A 27,388-nucleotide genomic window follows, 5' to 3' on the forward strand; every position below is an offset into this window, starting at 1 on the left:
TAAGTACTTTCTCAAATACTCAAATTTGCTGACTTTACATTCAGATCATTTTCATGAACAGTGTATGGGGCTTTTTATCTTTACTGACCAAACAGGAAGCTTTCAAAGAGATGGACATCACGACTGCCTGCCAGCAGTTTACTGATCACCGAAATGACTACAATTATATCTGATGGATCTCTCACTGTTCTGACACAGTCGTGTTGACACATTTAATGAGAGGATGAGAGAAACCAAGGGTTAGAGTTAGTGCTCCCATTCAGAATATACATATTCAGATAGTAAAATCTGCTATACATATTCAGATAGTAAAATATGGTAGACATATTCAGATAGTAAAATATGGTATGCATATTCAGATAGTAAAATATGGTATGCAGAATGACTAGGAGAAGTAAAATACCGCTGATGAAACTTTGTCATCTGAATTCAGTATTATATGGATATGTGATTTTAATCCAACACACTTTTGGTCAGATTCAGCAAACTGCTCCAAAGGGTCCTCCAGCTGTCTATTGTGTGTGTGTGTGTGTGTGTGTGTGTGTGTGTGTGTGTGTGTGTGTGTGTGTGTGTGTGTGTGTGTGTGTGTGTGTGTGTGTGTGTGTGTGTGTGTGTGTGTGTGTGTGTGTGTGTGTGTGTGTGTGTGTGTGTGTGTGTGTGTGTGTGTGTGTGTGTGTGTGTGTGTGTGTGTGTGTGTGTGTGTGTGCTTCAAGAAGAGCAATCCTGGCTCTGTAAATGGGATACAGACAAAGTGTAAACTATTCCCGCCAATCAACTCGTCGCTTCAGGAGCACAAAAGGCAGGGATGTAATTTAATTGGCTATTGAGCCCAAATATCAACAACCTTTCGCCAGAATCATGGACTGTATCTTTAATCTGAATTTCTGTGGCACTTATGTGATTTCTTCTCGATGAACATCCCCCCCAGAGCTCCACTGACAGCTGGCAATGCCTGAGAGTCCTTCATCCAGTGAGGAGATGGCAAGGAGCTTATCTGACAGCTCTGGGGGCTCTGAGTCGGAGAGTTCCAGGGAGGAGTCCCGGTTAAGGTCACGACCCAGCAGCGGCCGCCCAGACCTGGGTGCTCAACCGGACTCACTGCTGGTGGGCGTGGTCATCCCCGACCTGCAACAGTCTGTGAGTAGAGGCCTCTCCCCTTAACAACACAATGCAAATAATGAATGTGCTGGTGTCAAGTTCTCAGCAGGGAACTAACTTGAAACATCTGTTTAGAGAAACCATGGCATTTGTTTAGATTTTTAAGATCAACGTAAAAGACAGGATCAGCAGGAGTGCAGTAGGACCATTTACAGACAGTAGTATCATCTACATACAGTAGGATCATCTACAGACAGTAGGATCATCTACAGACAGTAGGATCATCTACAGACAGTAGGACCATCTACAGACAGTAAGATCATCTACAGACAGTAGGACCATCTACAGACAGTAGGATCGTCTACAAACAGTAGGATCATATACAGACAGAAGGATCATCTACAGACAGTAGGAACATCTACAGATAGTAGGACCATCTACATACAGTGGGATCATCTACAGACAGTAGGATCATCTACAGACAGTAGGACCATCTTCAGACAGTAGGACCATCTACAGACAGTAGGACCATTTTCAGACAGTATGACCATCTACAGACAGTAGGACCATCTACAGACAGTAGGATCATCTTCAGACAGTAGGACCATCTACAGATAGTAGGTCTTTAACCTACTATAAATGCAAATAAAAGCTACATCCTTATAACAGTGTTTACTGAGATGCTGGAAGGTTAAATTGAACTGAGATTCCAATAAAGTCTGTTCAGATAGGATCCATCCATGTTGTCTTCCCTGAAATCAAAAACTAGACTTGTGCATGCACAAACAGAGACGTCAGTACCCTGGCATTTACCTCCTTTGGGATGTCATGCTGAAGATGTTTGTTTATCACAAAGCATTCTGCTGCTGAAGCTAACGTCCTTTGTAAAGGCAGCCTTTGTTCAGAATGTCTCTTGTGATTCTTGTGTCTTCTTTTATAACATGACAACACAGCACAGTTATAGTTTACAGTACGCTGACATTGAACACAGGATCAGCAGTGGAGGTAATTTTTCTATCAAAGTCCCTGGATAAGCTCACTCAGTCATTTGAAGTGGAGGAGAGTGCCTTAGTCTCTTCCTGAATTAATCATAAAGACAAACTTATGAATTCTCTTGCCTCTGTCCCCAATCGAAATCTGTCTTATCTCTTCAAAACCACTCTGAGTCAATCCAGGTGCACAGGTTGTGATGCCAGCAGTGGTTAGTATTTGATTTGAATCACGATTTTTATTTGGATACAATTTTAACTTCAAGAACTTCAATGGGGGAATGTATTAACTGAATATAACCACTGACAAAGCAACACTTTGTTCTTCAGCATATTATCTTTAATGATGGATAATATCTTTGAATTTGAACAACAGCTGTGTAGCAAACATAATAGCACATGCCGAACAATGGGCTACATCTTACTGATTCACACACGCCATGACTCGAGGCTAAGAATTAACTTGTGTGAAAAGTGTGGTATAATTCAGTTTTGAGGTCACTGCTTCAGTCTAAAAGGAGAGGAGTGTTCTTAATGGGTGCTTTTATTTTCGCAACTCACTGGAGTATGACAGGTAAACCCTCCTAGTAGGGTCTTCAATTAAGTGACTGCATCCTTTCCTTTTTGTTTTCCTTTGTCAACAGTCCCTCTTTGGGAGGTAAAACTGAGCTGGCGTCAAATAAACACGGACAGCAACTCCCTGTTGTCGATGACTGTAGCAAACAGTTATTAGCACATACCCTTTTGAGGTGTTGTGTGATGAACTGCAGGGTTCTCCACAGTAAACAAAGGCTATGTGTGGAGAGGCACTAGCGGGGGGTTCCTGAAGCTGTTTTTCTGGCCCTGTTTTGTCTGATAGCATTATGTTTGTCAAACAAACGAGCCATAGACTAAGCGAAATTCACCTGACTTCTTCCCTCCCTCCCTTGGCCAGAAATCCATGCGGTTTAAAGCCGACGCCACCGTGTGGGTTGCCAAGCAGGAGATCCTCTGCACCCTCACCCAGAGCCTCCGGGACGTGCTCAACTACGGGCTCTTCAGGCCGGCCGTGGATGGGCGCGAGAGCGGCTTCCTGGACGAGGAGCGGCTCCTCCGCGATCATTCCCTGCCCACCAACAAGGGGGTGCCCACTCTGGAGGTAGGGAGAGCAGCAGAAGTCTCAATCTGCCTGTGCTTTCAGAACACATAATGGCTGAAAAAAAACCTTTCAGTATGAGGTTTCATAGATCCGTGGATGGAACATGCTTTAAGCTATTATGTATATCAGAAGGAAGAATGCTCCCTTCCACACTCTCTGCTGAGCACTGACATGAAAGAGGGCTATTATGTTTTCTTTCACTATAACTAATGCTTGCAAGGCTTTTGTAAATCAGATTGTAAAGTGCAGCAGGAAGCTTGTGAAGTTTTCTGTGTGCGCCACAGGACGGTGAGTCTGCATGGCGCCCTGAACTGCTGGTGTTCACCCCACAAACAGGGAACGTCCCCAGGATGTTAACAGGACATTCGCAAGGTCCCCAATCGTCCCCAATTGGTCCCCACCACAACGTTCGCTAGAGGACGTTACCCAAGCGTTTTTGACGTTCATAGCAAGTCTACGTTTGGTCCTACTGTGACGTTCGCATGAGCCTTAAAACGGACTTTTAGGGAACCTTATAATTTGGTCTGTCAGCACACGTCCCCAGGACGTCCTTTAAAAACGTCCCCGTAACCTTTACCTGCAGGTCCTCTGCGTGACGTTCGCATGAGCCTTAAAACGGACTATTAGGGAACCTTATAATTTGGTCTGTCAGCACACGTCCCCAGGACGTCCTTTAAAAACGTCCCCATAACCTTTACCTGCAGGTCCTCTGCGTGACGTTCGCATGAGCCTTAAAACGACTTTTAGGGAACGTTCTTATTTGGTCTCTCTATACGTCCCCAGGACGTCCTTCAAAAACGTCCCCGTTACCTTTCCCTGTGGTCCACTGCGCGACGTTTGCATTAGCCTTAAAACGGACTTTTAGGGAACGTTCTTATTTGGTCTCTCAGCATACGTCCCCAGGACGTCCTTTATAAACGTTCCCGTAACCTTTACCTGTGGTCCTCTGCGGGACATTCGCATTCTGTCCTTCCAAAATGTCCCCTTGACGTCCTCTGATGGTCCTCTCTGAACCAGAGGTTCCGCTAGAGAAAAATGTTTTTCATTTGCCCGACATTTTAATGATAAGCCGGCCAAATATCTATTTCTGCTTCTAAATTAGCCTATTGAAGAAAACTGACGGCCTGTGTAGCTTAAATAATAACATAATCAGGTAGTTTAGAATGCAACATGTTTATTTTCCTAAGTTTACAATGGGAAACAAAAACATTAATGTCTGATGCGCGTCAATAAGTGGCCTTCGTGGCGATAAAATGAGCGCCGCAACATGGTCATTGCTCTGTTCAATGAGAGCAGAGATTCTAAAATTATTCGAGCCTCTTGTGAATCCTTTGCGTCGCCTTTTCGCAGTGCTAACAGAACATTTTACTGTGACTATCAATTACCTCGCACCTTAGCCAAGAGAACTTGTCACTCCATAACGGCATAAACGCCCGACATTTCGGCTTTTTTCTCTGGGGAAGCTGTTCGAACATCTAGGGCTTCAGGTAGGCTATTCAGTGTTTGGAAAGTTGACTTTCTACATGAACTAGTTCAGTTCATTGTCCATAATTCAAAAATTTTAACTAAGTTCACAGCTCCAATTTTCAATATGCTGCGAGTGCGATAATTTTCCCAAATCTCTGTCTCTCGGCTCCAACTTCGGCGCGCTCACGGTTTGCGCTTTATTTAAAATGCAGCATATGCGTGTTGTTAAATAACTTTCTCACGGCAGATTAGCCTGTTCCTTTAAAACATAATAAGGGCAGTGCACGTTTGCTTTATAGGCCTAAATATTAAGATTGTTGTCAAATCCAGATTGTGTTTGCGAGACGGGATTTTTAAGAAATTCCAATCAGACAATTTGACCGGTGAGCTCTACGTTCTGTTGCAGCATCTTTGAAGGGCTGCGGAAAGCTCAATGTTATAGACACTTGATAGACCTTCCTATGAATGCATTGTATTGGAATCATGAAGACATTACATTTATACCACAGATCAGTAGAGAAGCATTCATATTTATTTTATTTCATCATTCTTAGGTTGGCTAGTTATTCTGCCTCTGAATCAATGCGTAGTGAATGAGATCGCTACAATATGCTTTTCCTCAAACCCTCGGATAAAATGACTAAGTTTGTTGGCTGTCTCACTGTGATAAACGTGTTAAAGTGACAAAATAGTAATCAGACAGTGTTAGTACAGTGGGTAGCGAAGTGGTATAGTATTAGGAAGGTTAACGGTTCAAATCCCATGCCTCGCAATCAAGTTTGTAAGCGCGTCTGTGTGTGTGTGTCTATGTATATCATATGAATGTGTAATATAAATGAACTTGTGTGTGTGTGCGCCCTGTATGCAAAATGACGGCTCCGCGATCTATTATTATTTTATTTTCTCAATTTAGCTCAGCAAAAACGGTCGTGCCTGCTACGTCCGCGGTGCGTCCTTGAATAATGTCCCCAGGACGTCTAAAACACGTTTTCCAAAAGTCATCACAATGCCCGCAGGACGTTCTTGCAACTTCCTGCAGAACGTCCCCGGGACCTATAGAAACACGTTTTCCAGACGTCACCGCAATGCCCTCGGGACGTGCTTGCAACGTCCTGCATAACGTCCCCAGGACCTATAGAAAACGTTTCCCAGTTGTCACCGCAATGTCCTCGGGAGGGTCTTGGAACGTCGTGCAATACGTCCTTGAGTTGTCAAGGGAACCATACACATTTACGTTTTTAGAACGTTCAGAGAGACCATTACAGGACGTCGAGGGGACGTAATTTTGCTTACAGGGTATCTGCACTTCTGATGGGTATGCTGGAGCATGCCCACTAATTGGCCCTTCTGCTCTGTTTTACATTCTGGTGAAGTTTCGCTACAAGAGCAGAGTCTACCAGCAGCCAAATGTGGATGAAAAACAGATCTCAAAACTGCACACTCAGGTGAGAGGAAGCCTGTTTACACTGTCTGTGTGTGTGTGTGTGTGTAAAGACCCAATGTTTTGTGAAAGGTACAACATGTGCAGTACTTCAGTGCTTTCAAGAGATCTTATTTTTTTAATGGTTCTTCTAACAATTAGCATCTTGCAAAACATTTGCATAGACTGCTATAATTTAAGATCAGCAGTCATATTAAAATATTAAGATATGTTTTCAGGCCTTTAGAGTAACATAATGGTTCTACTTCGATATGCATTTTCCTTTATTACAAATGATTGCACCTTAAAAATCTCTTAAAATAACTTTGTCAACTATGCTGCCACTTTATAGTGTTCTATTTGTCCTCATATGTCAGACATGCAGACGATCCTAATCATCCATGACTTCATCCAGAGAGCATCCAGTTAGGCACATGTCAGGATTTTTGGTCATGGGCTGATGCTGATGCTGATGCTGATGCTGATGCTGATGCTGATGCTGGTATTGATATGGTGGCTCACAGCCTTTCTCTTTGGGTCTTATCAGGGCTGTGTGGGGATGAGCTGCAGGAGGATGATCAGGGCTGTGTGGATGAGCTGCAGGAGGATGATCAGGGCTGTGTGGATGAGCTGCAGGAGGATGATCAGGGCAGTGTGGATGAGCTGCAGGGGGATGATCAGGGCTGTGTGGGGATGAGCTGCAGGAGGATGATCAGGGCTGTGTGGGGATGAGCTGCAGGAGGATGATCAGGGCTGTGTGGGGATGAGCTGCAGGAGGATGATCAGGGCTGTGTGGATGAGCTGCAGGAGGATGATCAGGGCTGTGTGGGGATGAGCTGCAGGAGGATGATCAGGGCTGTGTGGATGAGCTGCAGGAGGATGATCAGGGCTGTGTGGGGATGAGCTGCAGGAGGATGATCAGGGCTGTGTGGATGAGCTGCAGCATCAGAGCTGTGTGGGGATGAGCTGCAGGAGGATGATCAGGGCTGTGTGGATGAGCTGCAGGAGGATGATCAGGGCTGTGTGGGGATGAGCTGCAGGAGGATGATCAGGGCTGTGTGGATGAGCTGCAGGAGGATGATCAGGGCTGTGTGGGGATGAGCTGCAGGAGGATGATCAGGGCTGTGTGGATGAGCTGCAGCATCAGAGCTGTGTGGGGATGAGCTGCAGGAGGATGATCAGGGCTGTGTGGATGAGCTGCAGCATCAGAGCTGTGTGTGGATGAGCTGCAGGAGTATGAGGCACTGTGGCAGCTGGATTTCTGTCACAAACTGAATGGAAATGAATTCCAACAGTAATACCAGCACACCATGAATTAATGATAAAGAGCAACGGGTTGGAATATTCATGTCCTTGTCCTCAACTTCCTTTTTTCTCCCTCCCCCTTTCCTTTTTCTTTGGGAGCGTGCTGGATAACAGATCTCAGGTCAGCTAAAGGGTTCACATTAGTAGCAATTACAGTAATAGACAGACCCCCTCCTGATGGTTTTCTATCTGGGGAAGCCACACAAATTGCATATTTTGCCCAGTGTTGTACAATGGCTGACTGGCAGCCGTAGCGTCAGCTGAGCACTCTGCTGACACCCATTCATCTCATCTCATCTCGTCTCGTCTGCCCGTTGGCTCCAGGCTCGCCCCTAGACTGTTCATTTGCTCGCGGATCTGAGGGATGTTAACAAAAAAAGACTTATTGAAATGGTTGGGTCTGGAATTTAGTTTGAGTCTGCCAACTCTGTGCTCGCCATAGTTCAGTATCCAGATACACTGTGCAGCCCTTCCGTCAATGAAAGTTATGCTGGTTACATAACGCCAACTTCCAGCATTTTAAAATGATATCATACACAGTGTAAGAAACACTGACTTGCTTTTTCACTTCCTTTCCCTGCCGGTATGTAGACGTAATGGATTTATAGACACATGCTTCCATGTGGTTGAGTATTTTAAAGTGAATTATTAAGAGGTCAAGTCTTCCACCGGTCCCGTGTGTGCTAAGGGTTAAATAATATATATTTCCCTGTATAATGTGTGGCTTGTGTGTGTGTGAAGGGTCTCTCTCCTTCCTAGAGGCAGCTGTGTGCTCTCTCTTGCTTGCTTTCTCTTGCTCTCTCTCTCTCTCTCTCTCTCTGATGGCGCTGTGCTCAGGGAGCTGCTCTGCTAGCTATTTTTATCCGGCCTGGTAAAGGCAGCATGTGTGTCCCTAAGAAACTACATGAGAGAGAGAGACGGAAAGAGATGGCACTTATCCAACATTCATCCTACTGTCATGTGCCACAGTCACAGTGCTCCATCATCTATTCCATCACTTCTCCCTTTTTCTTTATTCCCCCCATCTCTCTCTCTCTCTCTCTCTCTCTCTCTCTCTCTCAGAGAGTCTCCATATCACACTGCATTGGCCTTCTCTTTTGAACGCTCTCTATTGTCCTTGTCAGGCAAACCTGCGGAAATTCATGGACTACATCCAACAGCATCATCTGGACAAAGTTTCCAAGCTTCTGGAGAAGGGCCTGGACCCCAACTACCACGACCCAGAAACTGGTGGTATGAGACCCTTCTGTGGTTTTACTCCCCACTGTGCACTTTCCCATCAGGCTTTGCCATAGTTCAACAACGGGCTGTATGCCTCAAAAACGTGTGCAATTACATCTTTAAAGTAGCTTTTGTGACCTAGATACATTAGCCAGTGGCGTCCTATACGGGTCAGAATGAATTATATTCACACTGCAAATTAATTATGTTGAGGCCAAAACACAACAGAGAGTCCTCTATAAAACACTGTTCCATGGCTTCTATGCCACTCACCTTTTCAGAGGGGTTGTAGATGGAATTTGTGATCATAAAACTGCATAGCATTGATTGAATCATGCATATCGTTGCATGATGTTTCATTATTTGTGTGGAGAAAGACCTCTCTCCAAACAGGAATTAATTCTCAACAAATATTTGCTAACCCCTTAAGAAAACAGCAAGGTGGTGAAACTGTGCCATAGCCTTCATTGGCCCGCTGTGTTGTCTTTGAAATCCAAATTTGCACATGTGTGGAATGGCCGTGCCTCGGAGAGAGCCGTGCTCGGTTACGCCTCGCCTCCTAATTGATCCCGGGAGGATTATCGATTTGGCAGCTGTGGTATCTAAGCCCAGCCCATTAAGGGCTAAATCTGCTGCGGCTCTGAAAGGGGTTCGGTGACGTTTGGCAGCTAAAGTGTTTAATTGAATTCCCTCGCCAGACGCCCAGGCTACGGTCGAGCGGCGCTTTCATCCGCGGTGCTCCTCCGCGGGCCACGGGGTCATCTGGTGCCACGCACTCACAGATCCTTGCCTCCAGTCGTGCGCATCTGCTTTAGATTCACGGGCGCTGCTCTGCTGTCCGCCGCCCTGTGCCATCCGGGGTCTGCCTTCAGCTGGGTCTCAGATTGGCCTGGTCACACTTTACTCAGAGGTTTAACTCAGCCCATTTCAAAGGAGAGAGATAAACAGGATTACAAAAACAGATAGCACCTATTCAGAACAGGCATACAACAGTTAAGTTTCACCAAACTGTTTTCCAAGACTAGCCTTGTGTATTGTTGCAATACCTCAAGATAAATAAATCCTTGAAGTAATATATTTTTTGGTCAACTGCTTTTCAGCAACTAATTGGTTGTTATAGATCCGTATTCCACCAAGGCTGGTGAGATTTGTTAACCATGTGTGAGCTGTGAGGATCCTTTATCCTTTTGCGTAAAACCTTTAAACCTTATTAAAACATCGGTGTAATCTGTCAACTGCTGTCAATGTTGGGAGTGTTGGGGTAGGTGGTTCTAACTATGGACTGTGCTTCTGCAGAGACGCCCCTGACTGTTGCAGCCCACCTGGACAACATGGTGGAGATCATCACTGCACTCAAACACGGAGGTGCTCATCTAGACTTCCGCTCCAGGGATGGCATGACTGCCCTCCACAAAGCGGTGCAGTCCAAGAACCAGATCGGTCTGAAGGTACCACTTCACATTTAAACCAGTGCAGCACATTTGAAAAGGATTAAAGAGGTAGAGCAGTATGTGGGCCTTTAAACTGATCTGCCGCCAGTTGAACTAAAGAGGCAGAGAAGTATGTGGGCCTTTAAACTGATCTGCAGCCAGTTGTTTACTGCTTGTTCACTATACATGTTGGATCACCCGCAGAGCTTAGACACACATTTGAACACATGTGCTTGGAGAGAGAGCATCATGAAAAATAAATGTCACATTAATATTCTATTTCATGGCATAGGTAGGCCATACTCTGAAGGACCTCTTCAGTGGCTTAATGGTCTCATGAAACACATACAGTATGTAACCCACATATTGTGGTGTGTGTGTGTGTGTGTGTGTGTGTGTGTGTGTGTGTGTGTGTGTGTGTGTGTGTGTGTGTGTGTGTGTGTGTGTGTGTGTTAGAGAGAGAGACAGAAAGATAGCGAGAGAGAGAGAAACATGTTTGTATCTCTCCAATACCAGATGAGTTTATATTATCAGACCCCTTTTATCAGTTTGTGTCATTACTGACCAAATTTATATACAAACTACTTCAAGTCTCGATAGTATTAGCAGGAGAAATTATAAACAGCCCAGAGCTGTACAGCCCAGGTTTTTCTTACTGGACTATGAGCTGAGGGTTGTCACCCTGAGAAGGAGGGTGAATGTGAAATGGAAATAAATGGCAGACAAAGCAGTCTGAGTGTCACCAACGTGTGCACCTGTCACAGGTGTGTCAGGAAAAGGTCATGAGCAGGGGTGTCAGGAAAAGGTCATGTGCTGATCAAAGTCCTGCTGCCCCTCAACCAACAGCTGAGGACAACAGCAACATAAACAGAGGCATGTTCAGCGTTTCGGAAGCTGTGACGCTACGTGTCCTATCAGAGCACTAAACCTGACTTCCCAATGGCGGGAAAATTAATGCTGTGTGGAATGCAGGGCGGAAAGTGCCTCCGAAGATGACAACACCACATGCTCTGATAGACTCGGGCATGTCTATGGGGAGACCAGAATATGGTGAAAATTGGATCCAGTTGGATCCTTCTTGCTTTATGTTGCCAACACAGATTGGTGCACACGGGTCAACATGGCAAGTATGCACCCATTTGAATATGCCTCTCTTTATGACACCAGCCCAGCTGTGAACTGACATCTTTCCATCACACCACCGCACGGTTGCCCAGGATTGCCTCTTCGTCCAGGCTACGGTGGGATTCAGCCTCCACATCTCTGTCCAACGGAGCAGGTTTTGGAAGTTGTGAAGGACTCATCTGGACTCAATTTGCAGCTACATAGAGAAGCGGCGTGGGCCAGAATCTCTGTGCTGTGTCTTCCAAACCTGGTTGAGCCCTGCCCCAAAGGAATTCAATCTGGCCTTGAGGCAAAAACAGGCTGTTAAGTAGGTGAAACTAATGAAGCCCCCACCGTCTTTGTACACAGTGTACAGACTGCATATTTATTTCCTGAGGTGAAATATTGATGTGTTGGTGACACCTAAGGAGCAATGATTTTTTATGAGAAAACATAGGGAGTGTTCTAATCAATGCTGTGCCTGTTTACAGCAGCAAACAGACCTTCATCTGTCCCTGACCAGTGCAGAGTGAACAGTGAGAAACAGCAGCCCATAGGAACTCCAACATCTTTGTTCCTCTTACCCTCTCTCTTATCTTCACTTTCTGTTTTTTTTTCTCTTATCTTCTATTTCTGATATAATTTCTCTTATTTTCTCGTCTCTCTGCTTCTTTCTTTCCTCTTGGCTCTCTTCATACCTCTCTCCCCCCCCTGCAGGCTCTTCTGGAGCTGGGTGCCTCTCCAGACTACAAGGACAGCCAGAGCCTGACGGCGCTCTATCACACGGTGCTGGTGGGGGGCGACCCCAGCTGCTGTGAGCTGCTGCTCCGAGCCCGGGCCTCCGTCTCCTGCCACGATGAGAATGGCTGGCACGAAGTCCACCAGGTGGCGCTATCTTACCTCTCACACTCCCCCTTACCATCTGGTGTTCATCTGAACCTTTAAGAGGGGTGTGGTATCTTTAGTCTGGATGCTTTAAGTGTTTTTTTCTTAACTTAACACAGTGATGTTATCATAAGCAACATGGGCATGTGTGTTTTTATAGGTACTCACAGTCAACTGTCAGAGGATGCACTTGAAATAACATTACGGCTTGTAGCGTGCTTGTAAAGCTTTTAATTGCTGCAAGCATGCTTGTAAAGCTTTTAACAGTGGTAGTTGTGCAAAGGACAAGTTGAAGGTATCATTGGACTGCGTATAATTCACGTTACTTCATGCCAGGAAAATAGTTGAACTATATGGATACTCAGAGGTGAAAGTACAATCCTGTGAAATGCAGACTATTAATGGAAGGTGCTATAACCAGAAATGCTAGCCATCAGGTCCCGCTTTTGCAAGTGCTCCATCTTTGTCAGAACTCATCTACTGTGCCATCTAGTGTTCAGACTGTTACAGTTACAGTTACACACAACTAGAGCACCATCTGAAAAAAGCCATACGTCCCATAAATGACTCAGTCTCTGTGTTTTGTTCCCTGTTGTCATCTGTGGTGACAGGCTTGTCGCTATGGCCATGTGCAGCACCTGGAGCATTTGTTGTTCTACGGAGCGGACATGAGTCTGCAGAATGCCTCTGGCAACACGGCTCTGCACATCTGTGCCCTCTATAAACAGGTGAGTCAATATTATGGGCTCTTTGTGGCTATTTACCAAAACACTTCTTCTCTTGGCAATTATGACCATTTGTGTTGAATTTATGGCATGCTGTATAACTCAGAGGGCTAACCATTACATAAACTGACTGAATGTGGAAAATGGGATTTCTTGCTGATAATTTAAACAGTGGTGTGAAAACAAATTAAATCAATTATATTCATTATGCGACTGCATTGTGCAATGCATGAGGTCTTTTTTATCATGTGTGCCAGAACATTGTGCGTAGTGTTGGTGTGTCTTTTCTGTCATAAAGTTAGTCCAAAGAGTTAGATTTACAGACTAGACTGCAGTCCCATATGCATCCACATTACTATTTTAAACTGTTAGAACTGTTTACCATCCACTTCAGGATAAATGTGTGTTCCATTAAGTTCTTTAATCTCTGCTTATATCTGAGGTTCTTTCTCTGCTTGTCCAACAAGCATGTCAGGCCCCTGGGAAGGTTCTGATATCCCAACAGATTCTTCAGGCTGAATTCTAGCCACTACAGCAAATCAAAGCTCCTTTTAAAATCAGTTTGAAACGTTGTATATTTTTTTATCTGGTCAAACATCATGTGGTTACTTAGTTTGTGACTCTACTGGGTAAAATCTTGCATCTATCTCTCTGTGGAAGAATGCCATCTGAAACCCCCACTGGGTATCAACCCTGGTGGGACCATGGAAGTGGATGACATCATCAGGACATTATTCACTGTGATGCACATGTGCTTTTTTGACCTTTGTTATGATTATAGAGTGACTTGAATGTAGTTGTGCAGAGAAAAACAGAGACAGCCAAAGAGAAAGCTCAGTGTTATTCACTTTACTACTACAGTTAGGCCTACTGTGAAGTCAATACTATACAGAGCAGGTGAGAGAGGGCATAGCAGGTCCATAAAAGGGGTTCAGCTAGACAGCTGGAACTGAAGTGTGTAGTTTTGTCTTGATTGGTATCCCTCAACAGATTGCTTTGCTATTTGTAACAGTAATCAAATAAGATTAGTCGTAATTATGCTGCTGTAATTATGCCACAATTCATTTTTTGAACAAACACACACACACACACACACAGACACACACACACACACACACACAAACACACACACACACACACACACACAGACACACACACACACACATATGGAGATGGAGACAGAGAGAGGCGGCAGGTGGTTGATTTCCAGATGGTGGATTTCCGCTAGGCTAGTAGGTGGATGTTTGACTAATGGCCCTGTAGTGCCTGCAGCTCGGGGGTCACTCCAATTCACTTCAAATGAAGACAACAGACAATCCACCACCACAACTGCTCTTTGGTCTGTAGTCAGACCAATAACATGACCAGACTGGACAGAGGCTCAGTCCCACTCTAGTCACATGTAGTGCTTGTCCTATTCCATTGGTTTGTAGTATTATTTTAAGTAAGTATTATTATTATATTATATAGTATTATATATTTTTAAGTAATTTTATGTAGACTGCTAGGCTCTACCTTCTATCATCATGTAATCATCGTTCAGTCCATTGCTTTTGGAGGTAGAAATAAGCTAAGAACATGACTTGATAGGGTTTGGAGCTAATTTTAATATGTCTGATTATTCATATGGCAAGTGGCTGGCAGCAGCAGAGGAGATAGCATTTGCGTGGAGGTAGGATGAACTGCAGCGGAGGTGTGTATATTTGTGTGTGCAACTGTGTGTGTGTGTGTGTGTGAGCAAGAGTGAAAGCATGTGTTTGTGTGTGTGTGTTCATGGTGAAACATTCTGTGGGTGGGCTGCTGAATCCAGCTGGAAGAAGTGGGCTGTAAAGCCACTGTGCCATCGCTCTACACGCGCTCTCTCTCTCTCTCTCTCTTTTTCCCTCCACATTATGCCCTGTCTAACGCATGCATGAGAAGCCAGACATTCACCTGTTTGCACAAGAGTCCAGTGTAGGTAAAGTGGCCTAATCTCTTTCATCTGCAGCCACAGAGCTCACATATTGGCGGAAGGATAAAAGTACGGTGCAGAAGCCTCTTTTACGATTCATCTCAAGAACGTGTTGATTAAATCACGGCTTGCTGTTAGGAGGAGAAATCTCTCAACGACGCTGTTTTTTTCTCTTGTCCTTCCCTGTTTAAAGGAAAGCTGTGCCAGAGTTCTGCTGGTACGTGGAACCAACAAGGAAGTGAAGAACAACAGGGGACAAACCCCCTTTCAGGTGAGGTCACCGGATATACTCTCAAGCTGTTCCACTAGTATCATTCTGTTTGTTCTCAGACATGGGCTATAAGAAGCAACTAATCTCAGTCATATGAAACTGGTTTGATGTCAACGTACCCATCTATAGTGTAACACAGCATTTTCCCTCCCCACCACGTCAGACACAAACCCTGGGAATATCAGCAGTCATGAGGATTACAACATTTGTGGAATTTAAATGGTGGTGAAAATGTGGATATTTATGTTACTTTCATGGCAAAAACTACTGAGTCTGCCCTAGTTATGAAATGTGGTCTTTAATTATTCAAATGTTTGCATTCACTTTCACCTATCACTTTCTCTCTTTTTTTGCATCAATGTGTGCATGTTGTGAACATAAACGAGATTGGCGTGCCCTACTACGTTCGGGTGATGTGATGCCTGGCTTGTGCTCCTTAACTTTAATCTGTAAAATGAGATACAATCACCAGCCCCATCAGTGTATACATTATGTGCACTTCCGGATGTTGTGCTCCTTATTTACAAATCAGGCAAAAGCTGTAGAAAGGAGTAGCAAAAAAACAGGCAGCCTGGAGTGTGTTTGCTTTGGTCTGTTCCACTGAAATACTGCGGGCGTGGAGTCATCTCAGAGATCATCCCACTGATCAGTGGATCTTTCTCCCGGAGTCTTACTTAAATCTGGTGTTTTGATGCTAGCCTCTGACGCTACACGCTCTCCCCTTTTCCTCAGAAGCTCTGGGAGCGTTGTGGTTTGTTCTGCATGCATCATCTGCCCTGCTCAGTGGCTTTGTGGTTTAAACTCTGTATTATTCATACTCTGCGCTGCTTAAATGAGGTTTCATGCTACCCTGCTTCCTTAGTTCCAATCTCGTTAAGACATTCATAAAGCATCAGCCTTCCTACTGAAAGGCTTCTTTAAGGTTGCCTGGTTGAACAAGATGATGGCTGGGAAATGGCTGAAAAAGGTCCAGTTTGACCTTTGTGCCTTGGCCTTCACACCAGCCCCCTCCTACAGCCCCTCTTACTCTCAATACTGACCTCTTTCGATGTTTTATGGCAATCCCCTTTACATAAAAAAATTAATCCTACAGCTGATTGGAATGAAACAGCAGAGCTCCAGCTCGCTGAAGTCACAAGCTACAACTAAAGTAGGGTAACCCCAAAAGACGCTTATCCTACTTTTACAGGATGCACAGAATGGCTGAGCCCTACAGACTGTGTATCGTTCATATAGAAGTGTTGGTTGGTGAAATGGGGAACGTTTTTAATTTTTGTTCCCAGAAATGGTGCAGGGATTATGAAATAACTGTTTAGTCAACTTTTAAGAGTGCCATTTCAGACAACTGTCATGTTTGTGAGCTAAAGATGTGTTTTGGTTTTATCACATTTGACAGAGGTTGAGGGAGGTGTGTGATGTTCACCGCTTTCTGTGTGAAGTCTCTCTCCCCTCTGAAACCGTCTCCAGCTGTAAGCACTCTTTACCAGAAGCTTCAGAACTTGTTTCCCTGAAAAATATCTTTTAGGGTATTGATCTGTCCTTCAATTAAAAAAAATATGTATCGTTGATATTGCAACAGAGACACAGTACTTTTTAACATTTAAATACACTGGTTGGGAGAATACCTCTCACCTGAAAATAGTCAATGTCTTTGTGGAAATAGCTTTCTTGTGAACGTCTTTGTATTTTTGAATTGGAATCATCCTTCTGGTAGCAATGGGTACTTGACAGAAAAAAATGATCTGTTATAGACTCTTCTGACGTAGCTAGACCAGTCCTGGTTTAGAAGATTTTTTCATTTTTAGTGTAGCAGAGTTGGATATATTGTCATTGAGGTTTTGAGCATTTTTTTTTTCTACGGTGCGTTTGTGTCTCTGTGCAACGCTGAAGATGCAGGACACGTTATGCAAGAGGGCTCTGGGTATGGTCTCTCAGGGGTCAGCCGGGATGCAGTTGACTCAGCTACTGTGCTGACATCCTCCACCCACTGAAAGAGTTCTCATTTGGTCCTCATCTTGTTTACACCAGCGCTTATCCAGTAGAGGAGATGTTAACTGGATCTGTCAACAGGGAGTCATTTGGTTTTGTAACGGCTCTCTCTTATGGATGGGTGGATAGATGGGTGATGGGATGATAGATAAAGTAGATTAAGAAATTGAGAAAGCGATAGATAAAGAGATGGTTAGTTTAAAAGACATATGATTTTGTTACCCATGTTGCTCTTTAAAAAAATATCCTTTCTAATAACTGTTGTTTTGTTTCTTTTTCAGGTGGCTATTATCGCAGGTAACTTTGAACTGGCAGAGTACATCAAAAACCACAAAGAGGCTGATATTGGTGAGTTGTGCCCCATCCTTGTCAAGTATCTGGTTGAAGCATTCTCAATGAGTAAATACAAAGGTCCTCTGTCATTGTCTATCTCAAATTGCATGTGGCAGAACACATTGATGTCAATGACTCAAGCACACGTATTCAAATCCTTAACCATTAAGTTGGACTTGACCAACCCAAGGCATTAACTACACTATGGTCAGGTAACTCAGAGCAGAGACCAGGTGAAGCAGAACATGACTGCTGAAATAAAGACCTGATGTTAATGTTAATCACTCAAGCTTGTTCACTTTACAGAGGGCTCAAGGGTTATGAAAATATATTTTTTTTTTGCATGCATTAATCTGCATGTGTTAATATTTTGTATGAAAACTGTAAAAATAGTAGAAAGCTGTTTATATCTTTAAGATGTAGACTTGTCTCCTAATACTGAATACCCTAATACTGTTCTTACAGTGTTTTTCTTTTCTTGTCCTCGTGAAGAGAAAATGCTGCAACGCAAATGTCTTGTTTTGGTTAAAATAGCACACATAGTCATATGCCTCATTACAGGACAGAAGCGGCATGACTAATAGAGTGAATAATTAGATGTCGCTAAACAGCGCACAATGTGTGGTGGTCAGCTGCTGGGTGTAAAAACTCAAGCAGTGTGTATACTTTCAGAGAGAGGGATAGAAAGTGAGGAGGTGTGTGAGAGTGTAAGTGAAAGAGAGACAAACACACACACACTCTCTCTCTAACTCTCGCACAGAGAGAGAGAGAGAAAGAGAGAGAGACAGACAGAGAGAGAGAGAGAGAGAGAGAGAGAGAGAGAGAAAGAGTGCATGTTTGTGTGAGAGTGTGTTTGAGTCAAGCTGCGAATGGTATGCTGTGTGACAGCGTGAAGTGAACAATGCCAGGGCATATGTAGCATTTATTATCCATTGTACATTGCATTTTAAACAACCCTTCGCTCAACTCTTCCCACTCCAGGGGCTTATAACTTGAAATTGTCCCCACACATACACAATCCCTGGCTTAAATAAAAATAGCATAACTGTGAGACTTTACCTAAATATAAATAGATGAGTAAACGTAGCTGCTGTTAGATAGCTCTCAAGCCCTCCGGTTGGATTCCCGTCTACATTATGTTTCCTCACTGCTACATGTCCTCACAGTAGTTCTGTAAAAAAAGACCTCGGCCCTTTCTAAGGTAAGGTATTGGTGTAGGCTTTCAAAGTGTTTTAGTCATAATGAGCAGAACCCAGCTGGTGAAGTGTGCTGTTGGCTAACCATTGTGGCACCATACCTCATTATTGTAAAATCATGTCTAATTTGTAATACTTTCAGTCAGTTAAGATGATTAAAACCATGCTAGAACATAACATCCACTGTGATCTAATACTCCAATGAGCAGTCTGCTGATCTGTCTTGCAAGGGAGTTGTGTAGGACAGCTTGTGATGAAGTTGTGACACCCACCTCTGTCCCCAGTGATGACATTCAGAATCCTGTTCCATGGAACTTAATTATCTCACTAACACGAGGCTAAAGCAACATAATAGTGAGGGAACATTGGACTGGCGTGACGTAGAGCAGAAACATGGCTTCCCTTGTCCTCTTATCTACTGACAGAAGCCTTAGACTCAGGGAGAAGAACTTTAAGAAGGCCTGGAATAGTGTTGTTGTGACCATTTCAAAAGGAGTATTTGAACATGTACGCACAAAAACACTGTGTAAGCTATTTGAGCTAAATAAAGACATTTTGTATATTGCTGAAGTGGTATTTTGCATGGCTAAGATGTTGTCATGTTGCTTTGCTGCACACACAGCTTTCTGCATTGAGCCCAAACCTGCATCTAGAGAGAGCTCTAGAGACCCAGAGAAGGAGAGGGATAGAGAAAGAGAGAGAGATAAAGAGTGTGTGTGTGTGTGAGAGAGAGAGGGAGAGAGAGAGAGAGAAAGGAGAGAGGAGAGAGGAGAGAGAGAGAGAGAGAGAGAGAGAGAGAGAAAGGAGAGAGAGAGCGAGAGAGAGAGCAGTACTCAGAGGATCTGACCTAAATAAGCTTACAGTGTGCTAGTGGAAATAAAGTGAGACGCACTCACACATATGCACAATGTGAGAACACACCACTCCCACAGTACTTGTTCCTGTCCTTTATATTCAGTGCAGCACTGCATAACTTCAGACTGTTGTGATGTGATGCCTTTTCTAATAAGGCTGCTTATATCTGTCTCTGTTCTGTTCCTTCCCAATAACTGTAGCTGTCATCACACTTCCATGACTATATTACTACCTGTTTCATGCAGATAGGTGTTACTGTAATATCATCATGCAAGATTGTTTGTGATCCTTCTTTAACAAGGGGTTTCTCATTGTAAATTCAACGTACACCCTCAACTTGAAACATTGTATCCCTCTAAATAAAAGTTTGTCCTAATTGCTGAAGCAGAGAATGTCAGAATCTGCAACCAAAAAGCTGGTCTTATTAATCGTAACGTCCACCTTGTTTATGTTCGTTAACAATTCCATCCTAGTCCAATTGACGGATCAATAAATTGACTCTCACTTCAAACAAATTCAAGGGTCACAAACAGTATGTGAATCAAGAGCACCACTAAATGTTGGCGAACCAATCAGTATCATCACATGAAAGGACACTTTCTTGTGTGAACCTGAATTAACTGTCTTTATGTAAACCTTTTAACGTAATGTATTTATTACGCGAATTTGATGCATATATGTCCTGTGTCATTGCCACATATACTGGTCTAGTAGCTCTCGGATATTTAGACAATGCAGAGGAAAGTAATGAAATGCATTGAATGTTTACATTGAAAGGTTGCATTGACATTATACATGCTCTAGTATTATTTCATCTCATTATCTACAGGGGTCTCTTCATTTCCAATTCAAATTTTTCGCCTTTCCCAGAACCACCTTATGATTCTCTTTGCATTAGGTCCAAGAAGGAGTTTGGTATGTAAATGCTTGTCCCATTTAAAGGCAGCCAGTGGTTGCTATGGTTCCCAGATCTACAAGATAATTGGCTTACGGGATCTGAAATTTGGCTCAGGTTCAATGAGGGAGGCGGTCAAAAGTGAGAGCCAATCAGATTTTTTTTTTCAGATGATGATCCACAGTAAAGAATGTATATCCATGCATGCATGAATGTGTGTGATTCTAGCGTTTGCTCGGGGTTTTCTAGGTGACCTCTCAGTTGTGCGGATCTGTACAGTGAAGTAGTCTGAATTCTGAAATCCATTTTTTTGCCAATTGAATATCAGAATATACATTTAAATGCTGCATCTGTCATTATGAGATGTATATGCTCAAACCGTTCAAGGGCCAAATATGTGTAGGGTATGTCTCTACAACAACCACTATACCAACCATTATATAGAGCATGCATGGCTGTGCCTCTATTTGCATTTGAAAGGGGGTTGTGTTGTGCTGAAAAGCACGCATGTAATAATTGCCTTTGGTCTATGGAGGCACCTTACACAGGGAATTAGCTCATGATGACCATTAAGAGCCTCTGAACCCAGGAGGAGGCGCTACTGCGTTCCAGCCGATCTCTATTGATTCTTATTAGTATTGACTTAATGAAAGGATGGATGTTTTGCTGCAGCATTGGTCCTTAGAGGGCCCTGCAGTTGTTTTGAATACAGCGAGGGCTTTTAATTGGGAGAAAATGTCTATTCATCTCTCGCTGTGCTCAAGCAAGAGGGGCTCAGGATTTTGCTGACACCTTTAAAAAGGATGTTTTCTCCATTAGAGGAAATAATAATCAAAAACACAAGCATACTTACATCGGTGGTTGTGGTAAGGGCTATTACAGTAATTGTGTGGAGAAAGGGTGAGAGGGAGAATGAGGAAAAGAGAGTGGGAGGGAGAGCAAGAGGGAGAGCGAGAGGGAGGGAGAGATTCCCTGGGGACTAATACAATATTCAGAAATCGCTCTGTTATTAGTCATAATGAAGACTTTTGACTGATGATGGCATAGTCACGTGCACTACTGTGTTAATGTGGTTGACATGCTCTCTGAATTAGTGTTCACTTTACTGTCTTAGCACACAGAACTACAGTACAGCCCTCATGTGCTTCCATCAGAAAGCGGTTTTATCCCTCACTTCGCACTTTTCCTCAAACGGCGTCTGTCTCCGAAAAGCCAATTAGAAATGGGAACTGATAGTGCGAAAGGACACCCCACATACAGAATTTCACAACCAAGCAACTTGCGCTGACTAATTTAGACATCCTCCCGTCGGTTGCCTAGCAACACTAGGGGGCTTGTTTCCCGTCCAGCTGTTTTATTGAAAAGAGGGGTTAGATTCCCTTCCACGTAGATCCACTTATTCCTGTACACTCTCATTGGGTGCCACGCCACAACAATAGCAGGGCTGCATTCTTTTTGTTGAGACTAAGTTCATACATACCTCATATGTGGTTCCTGTAATATTTTGGTTCATGCTTATGTTTGTTTGTTTTTTGTGTCACTGCCTGGAATACAGGCTTTCATAGGTCAGGGTGAGGTTTGAGTGCTGGGCTACAATGTCATTAGACTCCCATATTTATCTCTCCACTCAGTTTGTTCCTCCTCCTCTTCCATTCCTCCAGGAGCTTGAGCATGTGAGAAAAAGAAAAAAAAGTATAGAGAGAAAGGGGGAGAGAGGGAGAGAGAGAAGGGAAGGAGAGACAGAGAGAGAGAGAGGGAAAGAGAGAGAGAGAGAGAGAGAGAGAGAGAGAGAGAAAGAGACTTGTGAGCACGGCGCTCGTGTGCTGTGCGCTCATTGCTCAGAGTCTCAAATGGCATCATGTGGGGTGGTTTGTGTCACCACTGTGCCTCCCCAGTTAGTGCACTCCATTGTCCCTCTCTCTTCCTGGAGTCTGGATCCTGGAGACTCCACATCCTTTTGGGCAGTTTTTGTGTTCAAACACCTGGATTATCACAAGGACATCACTAAGCAATAAGGACATAAAAAAGGCATAAGGATGAAGTCCTTACTGAATGCCTTCAAGAAAGAAGGTAAGGGCTGATTCATTGTTTTGACATGTTGGTCCTAAACATCATGTTTGAAAAAAAGAAAGCTGAGCACAAAGATGTTTCGTGAGTAAAACATTAAAAAATGTCCTGGGAAAGTTTGGCTGACATATTTGTTTGATTCTTTTTTTTTAAGTAGGCTAACCCGAATAGAGGTGTTTGAGTACTGTTCTGTGTCTGTTTAAATCAGCTGATTAGATCTGAGAGGAATGTAATCATTATGAGAGCAAATTAGCAGATGGAAATGCCTCCTGATGGGTTCTGGTGATAACCTATAATGATGATACAAGGTAATGGAACCCCAAATGTATTAGTGGAGGTATCAGGAAGAGGAGTGAGAGCAGTCTCTCCTCCAAGAGTGGAAATGAGTCAACCGAGGATATGAACTTCACATCCTTGCCCTGCGCACCCTTCATCATTACATTATAAAATGAATTGTATGTTATATGATGTTGTTACCTTTGAATTTTAAGAAGACATGTTTCTCTCATCTCAGACTTATGAAAAAATAGACTTTTACCCTGTAAAGATACTTGAAAACATTGTTCGAAGTGTATTTAGCAATAGTGGAGAGGACATTTTAGTTTGTCAGAACTTTTAATAGCCTAGCTACCACTGACTATAATTGTGAAGTGGCTTTTTCCCCCTTTGATGGTCCATAGCACTAACAGGGCTAAAGATGTTGTGGTGATGCTGTGAAATGAGGCACTTCCTATGCCCAGCTGCTCAGTAATGGAGCTAGTGATGATGATTTGTTCATTAGTTCTCCGTCCTCAGTCCATTAGTCCTAGGCTGTTTTCTGCTCTTCTTGTTCCTCAGGTGGGTGAGGGGAGAGGCATCAGGAGTTGTGTACCACATGAGGAGTGGGGAGCAGTTGGACGAAGGGGAGTGGGGTGGGGGGTAGAGAGGCTGCGCAAAGGAGTCACTGCTATCTTTCCCTCAGCGCTCTCCATGTGTGGTTGGGGGTGGGGAATGGATGGATGGGGATTCTTATTTGGATGTCAAAGTCCTATCTCCTTATCTTCTCGTGGTGATGATACGGAAGGAACTCTAACTGCAAAATGGATGGAGCCCAGTCAGCCATAACAAGCCTGGTTACACAAGAATCCTGCTTTGACACATGCATAACACTCAACAGTCCTCCATGCTGTTATTATGATCGGCTATAAATAGAGAAGCAGGCATGCCGAGTGAAGGCATCCTAGCTAAATCTCTCCGGAAGGCCAAGAGTTGGCCAAGGGTGTACATGGCGTAGATAAGATACAGTGAATTATGCATCGATCAAAGGGGTTTTGGAGAAGTTACATCACTGCGCCTGAGGAGCCCATGTTGGGTGCGAGGCTCAGTTGGCATTGGAGAACATTAGGCCACTTAATGGCAGTCTTCCTCTGCTGAACTCTTCTTCTCTGCCTGCCTTTCAGGTGGTGGCGATGAAATAAATGTACGCATTAATCATGTGTTTCCTGCGCGTACTAAACACAGGGGATTTCCCTCTCTCTCTCTCTCTCTCTCTCTCTCTCTCTCTCTCTCTCTCCCTCCTCTTCTCAGTATCACAGAAGATTATACAGCAGAGTGGCTGGCAGCACTTGCCCCCCAACCACACTCACATACTCAGACACAAAAGCAAAAGTCTCATTCAATTCATTTCATAGTCTCACTTCCCAGCAGCCCCATAATTAGTGCACGTAATATGCTTTCCACTTGAGGAGACAGCAAAAGATCAGCCAAGTCAGTGTTTATTTCATGTGACACAATTAAAGTCAGAGCTAGAAGGGACCAACAGCTGAATATGATTATTTCACTCTATCCATCCATTTAGCACTAACTGTTTCTGTATGGCAAAATAGATAGTGTTACTGAACAGTGGGTTTGATTGACATCTATGTCTCTTTCTGTTTCTTTCACACAACCTTTCTTCTCCTTTCTCTCTGTTTCTCGTTGGATCTGTTTTTGTGGTTATGTTTAAAAAGCTCTCTGTATAATGTATGCAGACACCACTCACACATTTCTGTCCATTTAGAGAAATACAATCTATAAGGCTAAAACAGGTCCGTTGTTGAACAGTAAATGGGACAGTGCAGATGAACGTTGATTCTATCCTCTATTTTCTCTGCTGTCCTCTCTCTCGCCCTCAGTGCCTTTCAGGGAGGCCCCGTCCCCAGTCGTGTGTACGAGCAGGCGTCCGGCGCCCCGGAGCACGCTGGCAGCCCCGCGGGTGCTGCTACGCTCCAACAGCGACACCAACCTCAACGTGCAGCTGGGTCACCCCCACCCCCTACGCCAGCGCTCCCGCTCGCCCTCGCCCTCCCCGCTGCGCAGCCTCTCGCCCCACCGGCCCCCGCAGCAGATGCAGAGCAGCCCTATTGGCACGGTGAAGACCATGGGCGGTGGGGCCCATGCCACGCGCTCCCGCTCGCCCTCGCTAGGCCGTCTGGGTGGCAGGGATGGGCGCAGACAGCAGAACCCCCAGCACAAGACCAGGTCAGACACCACACCGTCACTTCCCTTTGCCATGATCTGTTCCTCCTGTACAAAGCTGTGGTCACTTTGGTCCACCTAAAACGGTTGGGTTGGTTGACATTTCCACTGTGTTGCCAACGGTGTCCAATATGGTGCTCTCAATACTTCTGCACTTGAAGTGGTTTGGGCTTCTCTTACAACAAACTCTACTGTATGTATAGTTTTGTTTTCTTGTATGTCCAAATGGAAACTTCAGGATTTTTCAACCTGTGCCCTATTTTTAGATCTTTTTGGGTCCAAATCTTTACTAAGAACAATTAATGATTGAAAAAAGTCAAGTTAGAGTTAGAAAGCTGTAACTGCAAAACGGTGAAACAATGTAATGCCATGTGTCTGACAGAGATAGACCTGTGTCTACCTCAATAACTGTAAAGAAACTGTAGAAATTGACTGTAGTAACAGTGATGAAAATAAGTTTACTTTTTGACGCAGTACATTTTGACACAGATGCTTGCCCCATGGGATAACATTGTAAAGCCATTTTATGCCGTTCAAACTTTATTTTGATCGTTTATTGTCTTAAGCAAAGTTTGGACCCTAAAACATCTAAAAATAGGGCACAGGTTGAAAGTTTCCCTTTAAATGCTTATTGTTTTCTAGAGGACTGCACACTTGTCAGCAGATAGATGCCGTCACCTGTGTCACAGGTTTTTAGAAGCAAAGTTGAGCACAAGCTGGTTTTCCCCAAGCCCTGGGGAGGGACACATATGTGGTTGTGTGTGTGGTTGTGTCTGTGTGTTTGTGAGAGAGAGAGAGAGAGAGAGAGAGAGAGAGAGAGAGAGCGATAGAGAATGAGATTGAGAGAGTGAACGTAATTGTGGGTGTATGAATGTCATTCAAAAGGGACTTCTAGAGTGAGGAGACTGCGTACAGTAAGTGGGCCATGTCAATTAGTCACTGCTCACTCAAGAAACTAATTTAATTAGATGTCATTTTAAAAGGAAGGAATTGAGTCCTCTGGTATTTGACCTTATTCTTTCCTTTTCCTGCCCTTCCTCTCCCCCACTGACTGGGGTTTGTTTTGCCTGCCTTGGCCTGCCTCTGGCTGCCACTCATTTAGTGATGAGCAGACCTTTGAACAACAGACCAAGTGTTTTCTGAATGCATCATTAAAATGAGAAACCATCCATAGTTACAGTGGTTACAGGGGCCTTGCTATTCTGATGTGTGAGCATGGGGTTAGAGGAGTGTGTGTGTGTGTGTGTGTGTGTGTGTGTGTGTGTGTGTGTGTGTGTGAGGAAAAGACGGGGTTTGTGTGTGTAAATTAATGTACAGTATACATTTGTTGTGTGCGTAAATATATATACATTTTTTTGTTGTGCGTTAGTGTGTGTGTGTGTGTGTGTGTGTGTGTGTGTGTGTGTGTGTGTGTGTGTGTGTGTGTGAGTGGAAGAGGAAGAGAGAGAGAAAGACCAAGATGCTGTGTATGTGTGCGGATGTTTGCATGTCTGTGTGCTTCCGTGACTCCATAGTGTATTAGATAATATCCCAGGACCACAGAGAGCCGCAGAACAAACTGCAGAGCTTTTTCACGTGATCCTATAATTACTAGCTGGATTTTCAAGGCTCTTCATGAACAGAGTGGGATATTCCCTCTTAGGGCATTGAAGGTCATTAAGAGTGTGTGTAGTTGTGTGTGTGGTCCCAGAGGTTACAGAATTCTGCCTTGTGTTTTGTGCGTTCAAGGAAACTTTTCCTCCTAGGATTGCAATCAGTGTCAGCTGAAAACGTGCTATCCTAAAATGCCACTGTGTTGTTGTTTTCTTTCCTAATCCTTCATTCCACTCTCTCCTGCCGTGGCAGCAGATTTAAAATAGACGCACGGTGAGACTATTCATACCGCGCCGCAGCCAATGCCAGATACTTGGAGGACCTTCTTCTTGATCCCTGTTTTGCATAAATACCGCAACCCACATTGACATTTTCCAAAAATAAGATGCGGCGCAAAGCCGGAATAATAGTCACAATGTAATGCCGAAAAGCCTGTTGAGAGGATTTGAGGTGTCCGTGCTGAAAGGTGTGGCTGATGTATATACATAGGCATGACAGGATGGAGTAGAGACATGAAGCTATAAAGATGTTTTACTGCATGTTTGGCATAGATGGCCACAACCATATTGCTGCGTTCTATTCCTATATGCACTTCCCAGAATGAGAATGTGAAGCATGACATTATTTAGGGCTGGTAATTGCCAACAGATGCAACAATATGATGCAATATATTTTTTACTTGCTAAGATACAGCAAGTATTGCAATTCGTATTTATGATAGATTGCGATTTATTTCTCACATCAATAACACTACCTATACTTGGAGTCTTTGAAGTGGGAGTGGGAGCAGTTTACGTGCAAATCTCTATGTTGCCCAAATATACTATGAAATGTGTGAAGAAGTTTATGGTGGTTACTTTTCCATCATGGATCCATATTCCTGACAAGAGTACTTTCTCTGTCTGATTAAAGATTAAAACAGTGGTCAGCCCTTTCTCATTGGCCAAAGTATTATATTAA

At 43.9% G+C, this 27,388-nt stretch overlaps 1 protein-coding gene across 1 annotated transcript in view; it reads left to right on the forward strand.

Annotated features, from left to right (window-relative positions):
- Positions 1 to 948: 948 nt before the first annotated feature.
- The window catches only part of LOC308367798 (SH3 and multiple ankyrin repeat domains protein 2-like), a gene marked incomplete at both ends in the record, with an annotated part of 68,528 nt that continues 42,088 nt past the window's right edge, over positions 949 to 27,388 (forward strand). The window contains 10 exons of the mRNA XM_080841787.1: positions 949 to 1,137; positions 3,022 to 3,225; positions 6,066 to 6,137; positions 8,542 to 8,650; positions 9,935 to 10,086; positions 11,890 to 12,057; positions 12,669 to 12,785; positions 14,927 to 15,004; positions 17,275 to 17,341; positions 24,493 to 24,838. Coding sequence (XP_080697913.1) covers positions 949 to 1,137; positions 3,022 to 3,225; positions 6,066 to 6,137; positions 8,542 to 8,650; positions 9,935 to 10,086; positions 11,890 to 12,057; positions 12,669 to 12,785; positions 14,927 to 15,004; positions 17,275 to 17,341; positions 24,493 to 24,838 — 1,502 coding nt within the window. The remainder of the gene's footprint in view (positions 1,138 to 3,021; positions 3,226 to 6,065; positions 6,138 to 8,541; positions 8,651 to 9,934; positions 10,087 to 11,889; positions 12,058 to 12,668; positions 12,786 to 14,926; positions 15,005 to 17,274; positions 17,342 to 24,492; positions 24,839 to 27,388) is intronic.

This window comes from Sprattus sprattus (genome assembly GCF_963457725.1).
Source record: "Sprattus sprattus genome assembly, chromosome: 7".
Classification (NCBI taxonomy): domain Eukaryota; kingdom Metazoa; phylum Chordata; class Actinopteri; order Clupeiformes; family Clupeidae; genus Sprattus; species Sprattus sprattus.